At 44.4% G+C, this 14,570-nt stretch overlaps 1 protein-coding gene across 1 annotated transcript in view; it reads right to left on the bottom strand.

Moving 5' to 3' along the window:
* Positions 1–490: 490 nt before the first annotated feature.
* jph1a (junctophilin 1a) overlaps positions 491–14,570 on the bottom strand; it is a 57,268-nt gene continuing 43,188 nt past the window's right edge. The window contains exons 4-6 of the mRNA XM_051686939.1: positions 11,158–11,840; positions 10,955–11,051; positions 491–3,148 (exon numbers count right to left, since the gene is read on the bottom strand). Coding sequence (XP_051542899.1) covers positions 10,971–11,051; positions 11,158–11,840 — 764 coding nt within the window. The 3' untranslated portion in view covers positions 491–3,148; positions 10,955–10,970. The remainder of the gene's footprint in view (positions 3,149–10,954; positions 11,052–11,157; positions 11,841–14,570) is intronic.

The following is a 14,570-nucleotide window of genomic DNA, read 5'->3' on the forward strand; positions in this document are numbered from 1 at the left end:
CCTGCATTTAGTACAGAATGAACCAATAAAATGAAAAACCGTGTGGTGCTACAGGGGGCTGTGGAGGTAAACATAGCTTGAATACGTAAACGTGCACTCACATGAGAACTTTCGTTGTGTAGTGTTAAAAAACAACGTACGTTTTTGTGTGAAAGTGTGCCACTGTGAAAAGCTTCTCTCATAGTGCTCATGAATGTGCAATGGACATCAAGATTTTCACTGACAAATTACATTTCAGGATATTTTTCATGAACAATGTATTGTATGCCTTCAGAAGATACTTTTGGGTCTTTTTTTAATCAACTGCCATTGTATTGGAAAGATCAATTAATTACAACACAAGACTGATTCTGAGTCTGCAAGATGAAAATTTTCCAGTCTGATAAACAGTTAGCGAGGAACAAACCTAGAAACAGTTGAAAAAAAATATATATAGTTCTAACAGCATGATAGGTAGCAAAAAGAGGAAAAACATACATAAATAGTGTAGCGGGATAAAGAGACCAGACTTACAAGGCATAACAATTTTTATTATACAGATAAATAACTTTTCAAATTACAGAAACACGTGGGGCTATATGGGCTCATAATATCTAATGTAACAGAATGGTTCAAAGAAGAATTCCTGCATCTTGTTGATTCTCAACATTAAAAAATGATGTTGAATCAAATATAGGTTTAATGTCATGTACGATACATGGCTTGAAAGAGTTATACTACTTTTGACAAAATACAGTTGTGCACTTCTATAGAAAAATATCATAGAATTCATTATTGTAATGGCTGTGCTCTGTAAAAATGCTTATAAATAGAATAAACCTTTAATAGTATATAAATCTTTTTTTTTGTTTTGTTTGTGCAACATTTGTTTTTAGAAAAATAATTCCTTACTCTGCCCTGTTATCATAAGAGCTTAAAACTCTCATTTAGAAAATATATAAAAGGGCCCATACACATTGCACTGCAAAATGTTTTGATCAATGCCCAATATTCATAAAATATAGGGAAATGCATTAACAAACCCTTGAATCAGAGTTTTTGAGTCTCTTTCTACGAAAACACAATGCCTGAACAATATGCCTGACGCTGCCAAATGTCCACTGTTGCAAAGAATTTAAATAAAACATTAGTAAGAGTAAGTTTTATGCCCCTGAATATTTTCCCTCAGAACAGTTGTTTTGAATTTAATATTAACAGGCATTAGTGCATTTTAAAGACCCCATGCAACAAAAATTAAAAGTAGTTTTCCAAGCCCCTTTACACTCACCAAACACTATAAACAATATCTATATTTCTATATATAATAAATAAATCTTTAATAAACCTTCTGAAGAGGGAAAATGCACATATGATCAGAATAACAAATAAAGTAAAATGATCAGGATATAACAAAACAAATCAAAACAAAACAAAACACACTTACAATATAGTGGCACATTTAAAGTCAATTCCCAATGATTCCATCAGTCAGAATTTGCATCCTACAGTTTTAAGACAAAGACTTCATCTCTTCATCGTCGTTTTCCTTTTACTTATTTCTTTTGAGGTAAACAGTAGTACTGTTAAAGACTTTTAAAGGCAACATCCTACTTCCTCTAGCACCACCCCAACTGTGGCACTACCTGAATGCCTTCGGACTTTTGATATCCCAAGAATTCAAGGTTACAAACATGCAAGCAAGCTCTCAAATTTTTTGATTAAGTTCCACATCAAAACATCTGCTGTCACATGTCATACCTGACATTTAAAGCACAAGAACTCTTCCACAACATAGCATGCATAATGGCATATGCGTAATTTACATTAACATGACAAACAATTCCCAGAATTCAATAAATAACACACTTTATAAGACTTTTTGATTTTGGTTCTGCCATAATCTGGTTGGGCTTGCTCATTGAAATGTGGGGAATCACATACCCCATACCTGTCAACACCTCTCCCCCTACATTATTCATGTCTGTCTTGCTAAAATGTTTAATTCAATTTCCATTTGAATTCTGCTTATGTTTTTCCTTGTCTTGAATACTGAGAGGTTCAACTGCATTCTTTGGGCAAGTTGTCATATGTAGTGAATATATTGTCATTTTTGCAATTTATTAACACAACTTCTGTTAGAATATTAAATTAAATAATTTTATAAAATAATTAATATTATTCTATTTTTGATAACTATTTATGTTTCAATAATTATTTTTACCTTGAAAATTTGTCTGTTGTGACAACTTACCCCATATAATGTGACAACTGGGGACTGAATATCAGAAAAAATGTGAAAGAACTGCGAAGCTCCTGATTGGTGAAAAATTTTACTCTCTACTCACAAATTGTTTTATCATATTGCACATTATCAATAAATAATATATTTTTTTCATTTTTGAAAACTATACCTTGATAGCAAAACTCACAAAAAAGTGGGACTCGCGACAGGTATATCTAGGTTTAATTCAAACACAATTGTGATTGAGTTTAACAAACATAAATGAAAGAAAGAACAGTACACGAAAAAAACAAAACAAAACAAAAAAACGTGATGAGTACAGTACAGGGAGCATCAACTCAAGAGCTTCTGAGAAGAATGCAGGAGATGCTAGAAGAAACTGTGGTGGGTTAGTACAGGGTGTAAGACGGATTAGTGACACTGGTGGGCGCGTTTGGTTTCCTCTGGCCAAGAGCGCCTGCCCACTGCGACAAAGTCCCATGAACGCATTCCTCTGGCACTGTATGTGCATCTCCCAGTTACACGTCAGATGGTAAATGAGTAAGGCAGCTGTTCTTGCCCATCAAGTAAAACTGCATCATCAAACATTTCCAGTAAAGTCTCTGCCAGAAGCCAGAGGCCTATGGAGTGGCTGCACATATCAGATATTAAGGCTTTCCATTAGCAGATATGAGTGACTTTACAGAGCATTCTCTTCTCCTGTTTTCCATTTTTAACTGTAATTTCCCCCCCAAAATATTTTCCTCTTTTCAACTTTTGCCAGAGCAGAGTGACATTTGACAAAGTCATTTGCAAGGATTACGCTCTGTGTTTCAAACTCACATATGTTGATTCTTTAGCTCCCTCTGCCATGCTGGACACTGCCTGGTGCCGTCTGGGTTTCATAAAGGTCATTGACACATCTGTGTGGGTTGCCAACCAACATCACTAAAGGATGAAATGTAATACAGGGTTACATCTTGAGGTATAGAATACATACATGAAACAAATTTGGACACATTAAGTTCAATTATGAAGATCACCATGCTAAAAAATAGCTTCAACCAGCTTAAGGTGATTTGGTCTAGGTGGTTTATCAGGTCTCTCATACTGACCAAGCTGGTGTTTACATGTTTGGCCAGCTGGTCTCCAAAGCTGATCTCCATTCAAATTTAATTTAATTTCAGGAACTGAACTGGAATTAAAGGAATATTCCAGGTTCAATACAAGTTAAGCTCAATCGACAGCATTTGTGGCATAATTTTGATTACCACAAAAACTAATTTTGACTAACTTTTCTTTAAAAAAAAGCAAAAATCTGTGTTACAGTGAGGCACTTACAGTGGAAGTGAAAGGAGGTCTATTTTTGAAAGTTAAAATACTCACTGTTTCAAAAGTATAGCCACAAGACATAAAGGATATGCATGTAAACATGATTTTAGTGTCATAAAATTGCTTACTAACCTTTTCTGTGTAAAGTTATGGACAATTTTACAACTCCGTTGCCATAACAATGTCATATCAGCAAACCCGAAAACCCGAAAATGACTGTAATAATGACAATTTAAACAACTTTACAGCTCAAATAATACATGAGTTGTAACAGAAGAATTTTTATTCAATTATAAGCTTTACATTTCTGCCTTTAATCCCTCCAAAAACTGGCCACATTCACTTCCATTGTAAGTGCCTCACTATAACCTCGATTTTTACCTTTTTTAAAGAAAAGGAGTGACGAGTCGAAATACATTTTTGTGGTAATCAACATTACGCCACAAATGAGCTAAACTTGTATTGAACCCAGAATATTCCTTTAAGTTTGCATTCCTAATTCAATTCTGAATGGTACACAACCCTGGCCTGATCAGCTGACAAGTGCCCAAACCTCCTCTAAAACCAGCAAAACAGACCATCCAGCTAAACAACATAGGCTGGTCTACACTGTTTATCAACAGGGCAATTCCAGAACACTAACGGGGGAATTCACTAAGAATAAATTGTGCACGGTAAAAGAGCTGGTTATTTGCACGTGCTGTCTGTGGTGGTTTAGCATCCAATTCACTAAAGAAATTCTGCATATTAGGCAAGGGCGCAAACAGCATCACTGACTACTCTTTAAAATGCAGAAAGTGCACGTGACCACACTACGCATCTGGATGCATGCTAAGTTATAATGCTCTTCTCCATCATTTGATCATTATTTGATGAATTACTGCTGATATGATCGATAAAAAATCTATACACTGTCTTTTTTAAATAAAATTAATTTCATCACCTACTTTCATCTGGCTGTAATAGCGCGATGTAAATTGCGCCAAGTCACTTTTTTTTAATGAAGTACAATCTATAATAAGCCTAACTGACATAGAAAGGAGGTATGTTTTTGTGGAAAGGAATGACAATGACTTAATTTAAATCCTCAAGACGCAGCGCAATTTCAGTGTGGATTACGCCTGCTTAAACTACACTGCGGGTGGTTAGTGAATTTTTGCGCTGAAATACCAGACGCAAAAGTGGCTCAAACGTTTAGTGAATTGACCCCTAAGAGATGTTTAGGATAATAAAAAAAAGTCCAAATTGTATTATATTATATTTATAGAGTATGTATTTATATAGTTTTGCTACGTTTATGACTCTCATCCCCCCTAGAACGGCGACTTTCGAAAACGCTCTGTAGAAAACTGACATTGCAAAACTGAAAACTGTATTAGTGTGTTCATGGCCTAAGTTTGTGTGAAGTAATCCCAAACTATCCTTTAACAAAGGACAGAAAGAAAACTTCTCGGTTACTGTCATAACCTCCGTTTCCTGATGGAGGGAACAAGACGTTGTGTTGATGTAGTGACACTAGGGGTCGATCTTGAGAGCCCGAGACACCTTCAGATCTTTGAGAAAAGGCCAATGAGAATTGGCAAGTAGAATTTGCATGCCACTCCCCCCGACACACGGGTATAAAAGGGAGGCTGGAATGCGGATTCATTCAGGTTTTTGCACTGAGGAGCCGAGACAAGGTCCCGGCCATTACAGTGGTGTAGTTCAGCCTGTGGCAAGAGGGACACAACATCTCATTCCCTCCATCAGGGAACGGAGGTTATAACAGTAACCAAGACGTTCCCCTTCTGGGGTCCCTATACGAAATGCCACAATGGCTGAACTGTGTTACGTGAACTGCCGATGCAGGTGTAGGCAAGCTACTGTGAGCGTAGGAACAGATGCACTCGGACTGCACGTAGCCTCCCCAGACTCCCCAAAATGTAATGTAATTCCCAGCAACCCTGAGGGGGGGAAGGAGACGTATCTAGTATGGGAGCAGGCCACGGCAGCCTTTTCTCTCTAAGTTTTTCTCTCCACAGAAAATTAGATTCGGCCGGGGCCTTTAAATGCTTATAAAATGCGCCGGGGAAGGCGTTCTTTTCCGTTCCTATTCTTTCAGGGGGAAAGATCCCGCGGAGGCCACACCCTGCCCTGAAGGGGAGGGTAAAAAAGTGGCGAATACATCGTATGGGCCTAAGGCCGCACATGGAAGAGGTGTGGCGGTTGGTCCTGCCCTTCGTAGGGGAGGAGCTCTACAAATGCAGCAACCGGGGCAGAGAGGGCTCTGCCAAGGGAGACGCGGGTCTACCGAAAAAGGGAGACCGTACCACGGAAGATACATCACAGGAGGTTACCGGGGTAACTGAGACCTGTGGAGCACTTACCCCAGTACAGGGCACGTTAGCACGTGTACTGGGTCCGACTATGAATTCCTCCGCTGAATTCGTAAGCCAGAGTGCTAGGAGGAAGGACATCCAGGTTTCACAGGTCATGAACACGCATGGGAAAGAAGAGCGCACGGCTTCATCTCGTGGAGGGGAAAGGTGCTATACACAAGCGGTACACCCGGCCAGCTGCCCCACGTAACGAAACTTACCTGTTCGTACCTGAAAGAACACGGGACGAAACCGGCTCAACCTGGAGATTGTAAAATCTCGCGAAGGTATTGGGTGTTGCCCAGCCCGCTGCTCTACAGATGTCTGCTAGAGAGGTGCCATTGGCCAGTGCTCACGAGGGTGCCATTGGCTCATGGAGTGTGCTCGAACCCGCAAGGGGGTGGGCACGGACTGGGTCTGGTAGGCCAAAGCGATGGCATCCACGATCCAGTGGGCAAGCCTCTGTTTGGAGACAGTGTTCCCTTTCCGCTGTCCGCCGAAGCAGACAAAGAGCTCCTCAGAGTGTCTAAAGCTCTGCGTGTGATCCAAGTAGATGTGCAAAGCACGCACCGGACACAGCAACGATAAGGCTGGGGGCAGCGCTTGCAGGCTCACCACCTGATCTCTAAAAGGGGTCATGGGAACCTTGGGCACATAGCCCGGTCGGGGTCTCAGGATCACGTGAGAGACTTCCGGACCAAACTCTAGGCACTCATCGCTGAACGCTTGCAGGTCCCCAAAAACTCTTGATGGAAGTGAGCGCGGTCAGGAGGGCGGTCTTCAATGAGACTGCCTTTAACTCGACTGACTTTAGGGGCTCGAACGGGGCTCTCCGTAGGCCTAAAAGGACCACGGAGAGGTCCCATGAGGGAAAGAGGCGCAGCCTAGGAGGGTTCAACCTCCTGGCGCCTCTCAGGAACCTGATGATCAGGTCGTGCTTACCGAGAAACTTACCTTCATCAGCATTGACCTGACTGCGCACCTCTGGGGGTCTTCGCTACGGGAAGAACACCACTTAGCGAAGATACGCCACTTCAGGGAATACAGCTGCATTGTAGAAGGAGCTCTGGCCTGAGTGATCGTGTTAACCACTGCGGGTGGTGGACCAGTTAGGTCTTCCGCGTCCTGTCCGGGGACCAGACATGGAGATTCCAGAGGTCTGGGCATGGGTGCCAGAGGGTTCCCCATCCCTGAGAAAGAAGGTCCTTCCTCAGGGGAATTTGCCAGGGAGGTGCTGTCGCGAGGGGTGTGAGGTCCGAGAACCAGGTCTGGGTGGGCCAATACGGAGCCACGAGAATGACCTGCTCCTCGTCCTCCCTGACCTTGCACAGAACCTGTGCAAGTAGGCTCACTGGGGGGAACGTGTATTTGTGCAGCCCCCGGGGCCAGCTGTGTGCCAGCACGTCTGTACCGAGGGGAGCTCCCGTCATGGCATACCAGAACGGGCAGTGGGAGGATTCCCGGGAGGCGAACAGGTCTACCTGTGCCTTGCTGAATCGACTCCAAATCAGCTGGACCACCTGGGGGTGGAGTCTCCACTCTCCCCTGAGCGTCACATGCCACGACAGAGCATCAGCTGTGGTGTTGAGGTTGCCAGGGATATGAGTGGCCCGCAGCGATCTGAGTCGCCGCTGACTCCAGAGGAGGAGGTGACGGGCGAGTTGCGACATGTGACGAGAGCGTTAATTATATAAGCCACTGTCGTTGTGTTGTCTGTCTGGACCAACACATGCTTGCCCTGGATCAACGGCAATAGCCTCCGCAGGGCGAGCTGTACTGCCAGCAACTCGAGGCAGTTGATGTGCCAACGCAGGCGAGGTCCTGTCCAGGAGCCAGTGGCTGCATGCCCGTTGCACACGGCGCCCTAGTCTGTCTTGGAGGCGTCCGTCGTAACCATGACGCGCCTGGACACCTGCAGGAACGCAAGGTCTGTCCAAGGGCTGAAAAGGTGGCGGCAGGCGGGCGTGAGAGCCACGCGATGTGTGCCGTGGCGCCATGCTTACCTCGGGACTCGGGTCTGGAGCTAGTGCTGTAGTGGTCTCATATGCATCAACCCCGCTGAGGATGCCATATGCCCCAGGAGCCTCTGAAAGTACTTCAGTGGGACCGATATTTCCCACATGGATAAGTTCAGGCAGTTCAGCACCGACTGCGCGTGCTCACATGTGAGGCACGCTATCATTGACAACAAGTCTAACAGAACAGATGCTCTGAACCAGGGAGAGCTTGCTCTTATCCCAGTTGACCCGAAGCCCTAAATGGCTGAGGTGTGTGAGCACCAGGTCCCTGTGTGCACACAGTAACTCTCGAGAGTGTGCTATAATCAGCCAGTCGTCGAGGTAATTGAGTATGTGAACGCCCACTTCCCTTAATGGGGCAAGGGCTGCCTCTGCGACCTTCGTGAAGACGCAAGGGGACAGGGACAAGCCGAAGGGGAGGACCTTGTACTGATATGCCCGACCGTCGAATGCGAACCGTAGGAAGGGTCTGTGTCGAGGTAAAATCGAGACGTGAAAGTACGCGTCCTTCAGGTCTACCGCCGTGAACCAATCTTGATGCCGGATGCACGTCAAAATGTACTTTTGCGTCAGCATCTTGAACGGGAGTCTGTGCAAGGCCCGGTTCAGAACTCGCAGGTCCAAGATTGGCCGCAACCCGCCGCCCTTCTTGGGAACAATGAAGTAAGGGCTGTAAAACCCCTGTCTCACCTCGGCTGGAGGGACAGGCTCTATCGCGCCCTTCTGTAGGAGGACCGCGATCTCCACCCGCAGGACGGTGGTGCTCTCGTCCTTCACTGATGTGAAGAGAACGCCGTGGAACTGGGGCGGGCACCTGGCGAATTGAATCACATAGCCGAGTCGGATGGTTCTGGCCAGCCAGCGCGACAGATTGGAAAGTGATAGCCGGGCAAGGGGCACTAACGGAAGGATCGCATCCGACGTTCCTGGGGGTGGGGCCTCGAGGCGGGGGGGAGCAGGGAGTGCTGAGTCGGGGAGCGGTGCTCTGACCCGAGGCAGCCGCGCTGAGGGAACCCTTGAAGCACTTACCTTGCTCCGCGCGCCCAGCGTAAGGCGGACCGGCGACTGAGGAGGAGGGCCTCTCGGGCCATCCTCGAGATTCGTCACCACCGGCCGGCCGGAGGTGTGGTTTGTGTGATGCAGCAGGGCACGTGAAGGCGGGGGGCCACATTCGTGAGGCCCAGGCTGCAGGCGCTCGGTGTCCAGTAGCCGTGGGTCGGCGACCGTGAGCACTGGCGGTGTGACCCGAGGAGAGAGGAAACTGCTCTTTTTTTGACAATGTGGGCACCGCAGCCCATACGGGGTGCGGCGAACAGAAAAGAAAAAGGGAACAAAAGATTTTCCTCCTGGCTCTCCATCGGGGGATGGAGTGGCCTGGGCGCGTTAAGGATGGGTGCGTTAAGGAACCGCACCTTGTCCGCTTCCCTCATCCCAACCAGATTCAGCCACAGGTGGCGCTCCTGGACCACAAGCGTGGACATTGTCTCCCCGAGTGCGCACGGAGGGCGAGATTGGTTGCCGAGCGCAGCTCTTGTAGCACACCGGGATCAGAACTACCCTCGTGTAGCTCTTTCAAAGCCTTGGCCTGATGGACCTGTAAGAGGGCCATGGCGTGCAGGGCAGAGGCGGCCTGACCGGCAGTGCTGTAGGCTTTAGTCGCCAGAGACAACGTCGTCCTACAGGCTCAGGAAGGGAGTGCCGGTCGATTCCGCCAGATGGTGGCACTCAGCGGGCACAGATGTGCCGCGATCACCTTATCCACCTGGGGTATCGCGGCATAACCCTCGGCCGCCCCACCGTTGAGGGTAGTGAGAGCGGAAGAACTGAAAGACCGGGTTCGGGCAGCGAAAGGTGCCCTCCACGATCGCGTCAGCTCGTCGTGCACTTCTGGGAAGAAGGGGACTGGAGGGGGGCATGGCCGCGAGCGGCGCGCTGAACCCAGAAACCAGTCGTCAAGCTGCGAGTGCTCAGGGGCGGGTGGAGGGTTTCACTCAAGCCCAACACTCGCGGCGGCCTGGGCAAGCATGGCGGTCAGCTCCGCGTTGGCCTCAGACTGGGTGTCCGACATCACCAAGGTGCTCTCTGATGCAGCGATTGACATCTTATTCGGCTCATGATCTCCGAAAGAGACATTAGGCTGGCACTGAAGTGAGCTGCCTGTCTCATCCCAGAACTGGACGGGCACAAACGAGCGTACCGGGGAATGGGCGGTCTGTGGGGGTTTACCCGGCGGAACCGTACCCACTGATGCCCCCGAATCACCTTCAGAGTCAACCAGGGCGGCCTCGTACCCATAGGTAGAAGGACCAGCGGTGGGGACAGCTGAAGTGGCTTTCCCTCGAAAGAAGGAAAGCCGCGACCACAACGTTGCCATGGTCATGTTCTTGCAATGAGAACATGAACCATCCACGAACGCTTCCTTAATGTGATTTTGGCCCAGGCACATGAGGCAGTGATCGTGACTATCAGAGGCGGAGAGGTAACGACCGCATCCAGGAACTGCACAGAGAAGGAAGGGCATCTTTAAAAAGACGCGTCTTTAAAAAGACGTTCAATGTCACTGTGCCTGCTCTAATAGAGGAAATATACTCTTTAGAGGAAATAAACTCTTTTAAAGTGCTGTCGAAGCGCCAAGGGGCGTAATATGCAGTGGAGTGCAGAGTGGAGAGAAAGCCGCTGGAATGCGCTGTATATCCAACAGCGCACGCTTCTGAAGAGGTGAATGGATCAGTAATAGTATTCAGCTCGCTGAAATACAACCGCTCGGCTCTGAAGAAAATATCTGAATGAATCCGCATTCCAGCCTCCCTTTTATACCCGTATGTCGGGGGGAGTGGCACGCAAATTCTACTCGCCAATTCTCATTGGCTTTTTCTCAAAGATCTGAAGGTGTCTCGGGCTCACAAGATCGACCCCTAGTGTCACTACATCGACATAACATCGAGTGAGTGACAGAAGGGGAAATAAACACACACACATACACACACACAGACACACACACAGACACACACACACAAACACACACACACACACACACACAAACCTACCTGAGTTGGTACTCTTTCATGTCAGGAAATGGACAAAAATTATCGCCAATCCAATATTCAAAAGCATCACCATGGCAACCAAAATTGAGTTAGGACACTGATTAAAAAAGACACAAGGTGCAACAATTAAAACAACAATCCATAACACTTTCATCTGTAAAAGTCTGTTTAAAACAAATAATAAAACTTATGCAACCACTTACATTTTCTTCCTCCACTTTTTCAATGGCAATCTCTAAGCTGGCTTTCTTGGTTTCTGCTAAACTCTTTGGTTTAATAGACTCTTGTTTCCTGATCTTGGGCTCTGGTTTGGGAGTGGGTGTCCTGACCATTTTAGGTGGTGGAGGCATTCTAGCCAGGCTAGATTGTGTCATCTCAGGCTCTTCGTCCTCTGGTTCCTCTGGTGGTTGGATCTTTGCCACCGGTTTCACATAATAACTGTGATAAGCAGTATGTAGCTGTCCGTTACCTGTGCTCGCAGGTTTAAGCAGGGGCTCAGGTGCTTTGGGGGGCTTTGGAGGGGGCACTTCCTGCAGTTTAATGGCTGGTACAGGAGGAGAGGTGGTTACTTTGGTGATCTCAGCCACAATTGAAGCTCTCTCTTCTTTGCTTATCTTGCGTGTTACACTAGTACCGTCCTTGTTTATCTTTCGAGCTATACTGCTGTTGTCTTTGCTTATCTTCCGGGTGACACTGGGGTTGGTGGGCTGGCTCTTCTGAGGGGATTGAGGGGGTGATGGGGTTGGGATCTGGTCAGGGGAGTGAGTGGGAGTGGTGCCACGGCGATAAAAAGGACTGCCAGAAGGCTTCTTCTCCTCCTCCTTCGGTGCTTCCTCTTTGATCTCCTCCACCGGCTCACTGAACTTTTGTTTGATATAGTCGAGTCCTGTAAGGAAAGGTATTGGGGAAAGTTAGGGAAAATTTCATCTTGCTGTCAATCAAAAGCACCACTACAAAAACAACATGTCGTTGCTTTATTCTGCACATATTCTAAACCTTGTCCAATTAGAGCTCATTTATATATATATATATATATATATATATATATATATATATATATATATAAATTAACGTCTTTTCAATAAATATGTTCTTAATATTAAATACATCCCCAAAATATTTCAAAAATTTCAAAAATACATCTGGCCATCCAAAATCAAATAACAGCCTAAATTTCTCTCTCTCCTGCATGCACACACACACTCCATGGGCACGTTTGGACTAAACATCACCTTTTGCTGCCCGAATGATTTTTATTTTTTTAACATTGGTTTTTAAACTAGCGCTTTCTTTCAGGATCAAAGCACATGCTTATGTTCTACTAAAAGGAGAGGAGCATAATTTTTTCAGGCAGCAGGAGGTGGTGTAATTGAAAAAAATTTACTATGACAAATCCTTTTGTCTTTAGTTTCATGAAAGAAATTACTGTACAAAATTAACCGATTATTAACCGTTTACCAGTAATAACGTTTTCACTCCGGCACAGTTTCGTTCCTGTTTTCGGTTCCGTTCTGTAAAAATTTTTTTGGGGTTTTCTTTTCGTTTCTTGAACCATTTTTAGTCCTTGCTTTGCATTATACTGTAAACCTTATTCACAGTAGCACCATGTTTGATTTTTGATGGGAATGAAAATGAGGTTGTGATGGATGGACTTACAGTCTCTTCAGTGACATGCACTGCTGTTGTAAGCTCCTAGATCACATCTCATTTTCCACAAATTATGTTTTCCTGAGTTGTTTTGTCTAATCAAATTTCTTGGAAAGATGTTTTTTTTCAATGTTTTGTCAGCGGAATGATCCAAAACACTTTTAACAACAGTACAACCCGTTGAAGAGACTGTATGTCTATCCCTCACAGCCTCACAGTCATTCCCATCAAAAATTAAAGATGGCGCTGCTGTGAATAAGGTCCTTCCTAGAAATCAAACGGCTACAACTAGCTTAAGCCCAAACTATTTAACTGCAGTATGGAATTCTTAATTCACATGACATCTGTGGCATTCATGATGGCCAGCTTCAAAGAGCAAGAGGGCATTCTTAATGTTTAAAGGGCTTAAAGTACAGTATCTTCAGAACATAATTTATCACAATAACTTGAAAAGAGAACACGCTTCATACAGGGATCCATTCTTTTTCATTCTGTCTCCTGTCGCAATTATTATTTGATCATCTGTTTATCAGCATACCAACATGAGGAAATCTATGTGTAATCATATGATGTCTCATGTTACAAGTCTTTGTGTATAGTGTGTTTTCTCTAACCATTGGCAATAACTGTTAATCTTCTAGGTGCGGAGCAACTTAAAATGAATTTAATGATATTCTAAGATTGCTTTTATGTCTTTTTAATCCTCAAGCAAGACTCTGAAAGTGGAAGACAGCTACCCTAGTGAGGGATGCCACCATACTGAAACATTAGGGTAAACATAATAATAAATAACATGCAAATAAACTAAATTTTCCACTGCTGTTAAACAACAAAATCTTCTTCCTATTAAATCATGCATTCCAATTAAATCAATAACACTGCAAAGAAATATTTTTCTTAGTCATTATTTTTATCTTGCTTTCCAGTAAACACATCCATACAGCCCAAAAACAAGATAAATTTATATGAGAAAAATTGTGTAAGATAATAAAACGTGTTTGTTCAAGAATATATCTTAAATCACTGCAAGCATGTAATGTATCTCAAGCACTGGCTTTTCTTTAAAAAAGCAAAATTCTGGGTTACAGTGAGGCACTTATTATGGAAGTGAATGGGGCCAAACTGTAAATGTTAAAATACTAATTGTTCCACAAATATAGCCACAAGACGTAAACAATATGCATTTTAACATTATTTTAGTTAAAATAAAATCGCTTACCTTTTCTGTGTAAAGTTGTCCAATTTTACAACTACATTGCCTTGACTACATAATTTGTACAACCTAAAACCCTATTATTTAGATAATTCAAATAAAACCCTAAAATGACCGTAAAAACAAAGATTTAGACAACTCAAATAATACATGAGTTTTAACAGAAGAATTAATGTAATTAATGTGTGTTTTTTTATTTTTATTTTTTATAAAAGTATAAGTCTCATTTTTCTGCCTTTAAACCCTCCAAAAAATTGGTCCCACTCACTTCCATTGTGCCTCACTGTAACCTTGTAACCTTTTTGCTTTTTTTAAAGAAAAGGAGGGATGAGTCAAAATAATTTTGTTGTGGTAATCAACACAAATATTGCTTTAAGGGTTCGATATACTGTAATCATGAACCCCTGCCCTTCCCTTCAATGTTTTTTTTTAAGAATAATATGTTTCATTGTTTTGGGGGTTTCTTGATAATCCTGGGCATATTCTGGCACCATAAGGCATATAAAGGCAGATGGGGGGCATGGCAGACTGTCTGTTCAAATCCTTTGGAGCATTACACCCTCATAACCTTCAATATTAAATGGAGTTTTATAAACTAGGTTTGGGAGGAGCAAGGTCATTTAATCCGACCAATCACATCACCAGAGTAAGCTTATATAAACAGCTGCTTACCTCTACATGGCGTCAAGTCTTCCGGCATTCGGCCCCGCCCATTGCCCACGAACAGACCCATGCAAGCAACTTGGACCATCGGAT

Source organism: Myxocyprinus asiaticus, chromosome 44, assembly GCF_019703515.2.
Source record: "Myxocyprinus asiaticus isolate MX2 ecotype Aquarium Trade chromosome 44, UBuf_Myxa_2, whole genome shotgun sequence".
Classification (NCBI taxonomy): Eukaryota; Metazoa; Chordata; class Actinopteri; order Cypriniformes; family Catostomidae; genus Myxocyprinus; species Myxocyprinus asiaticus.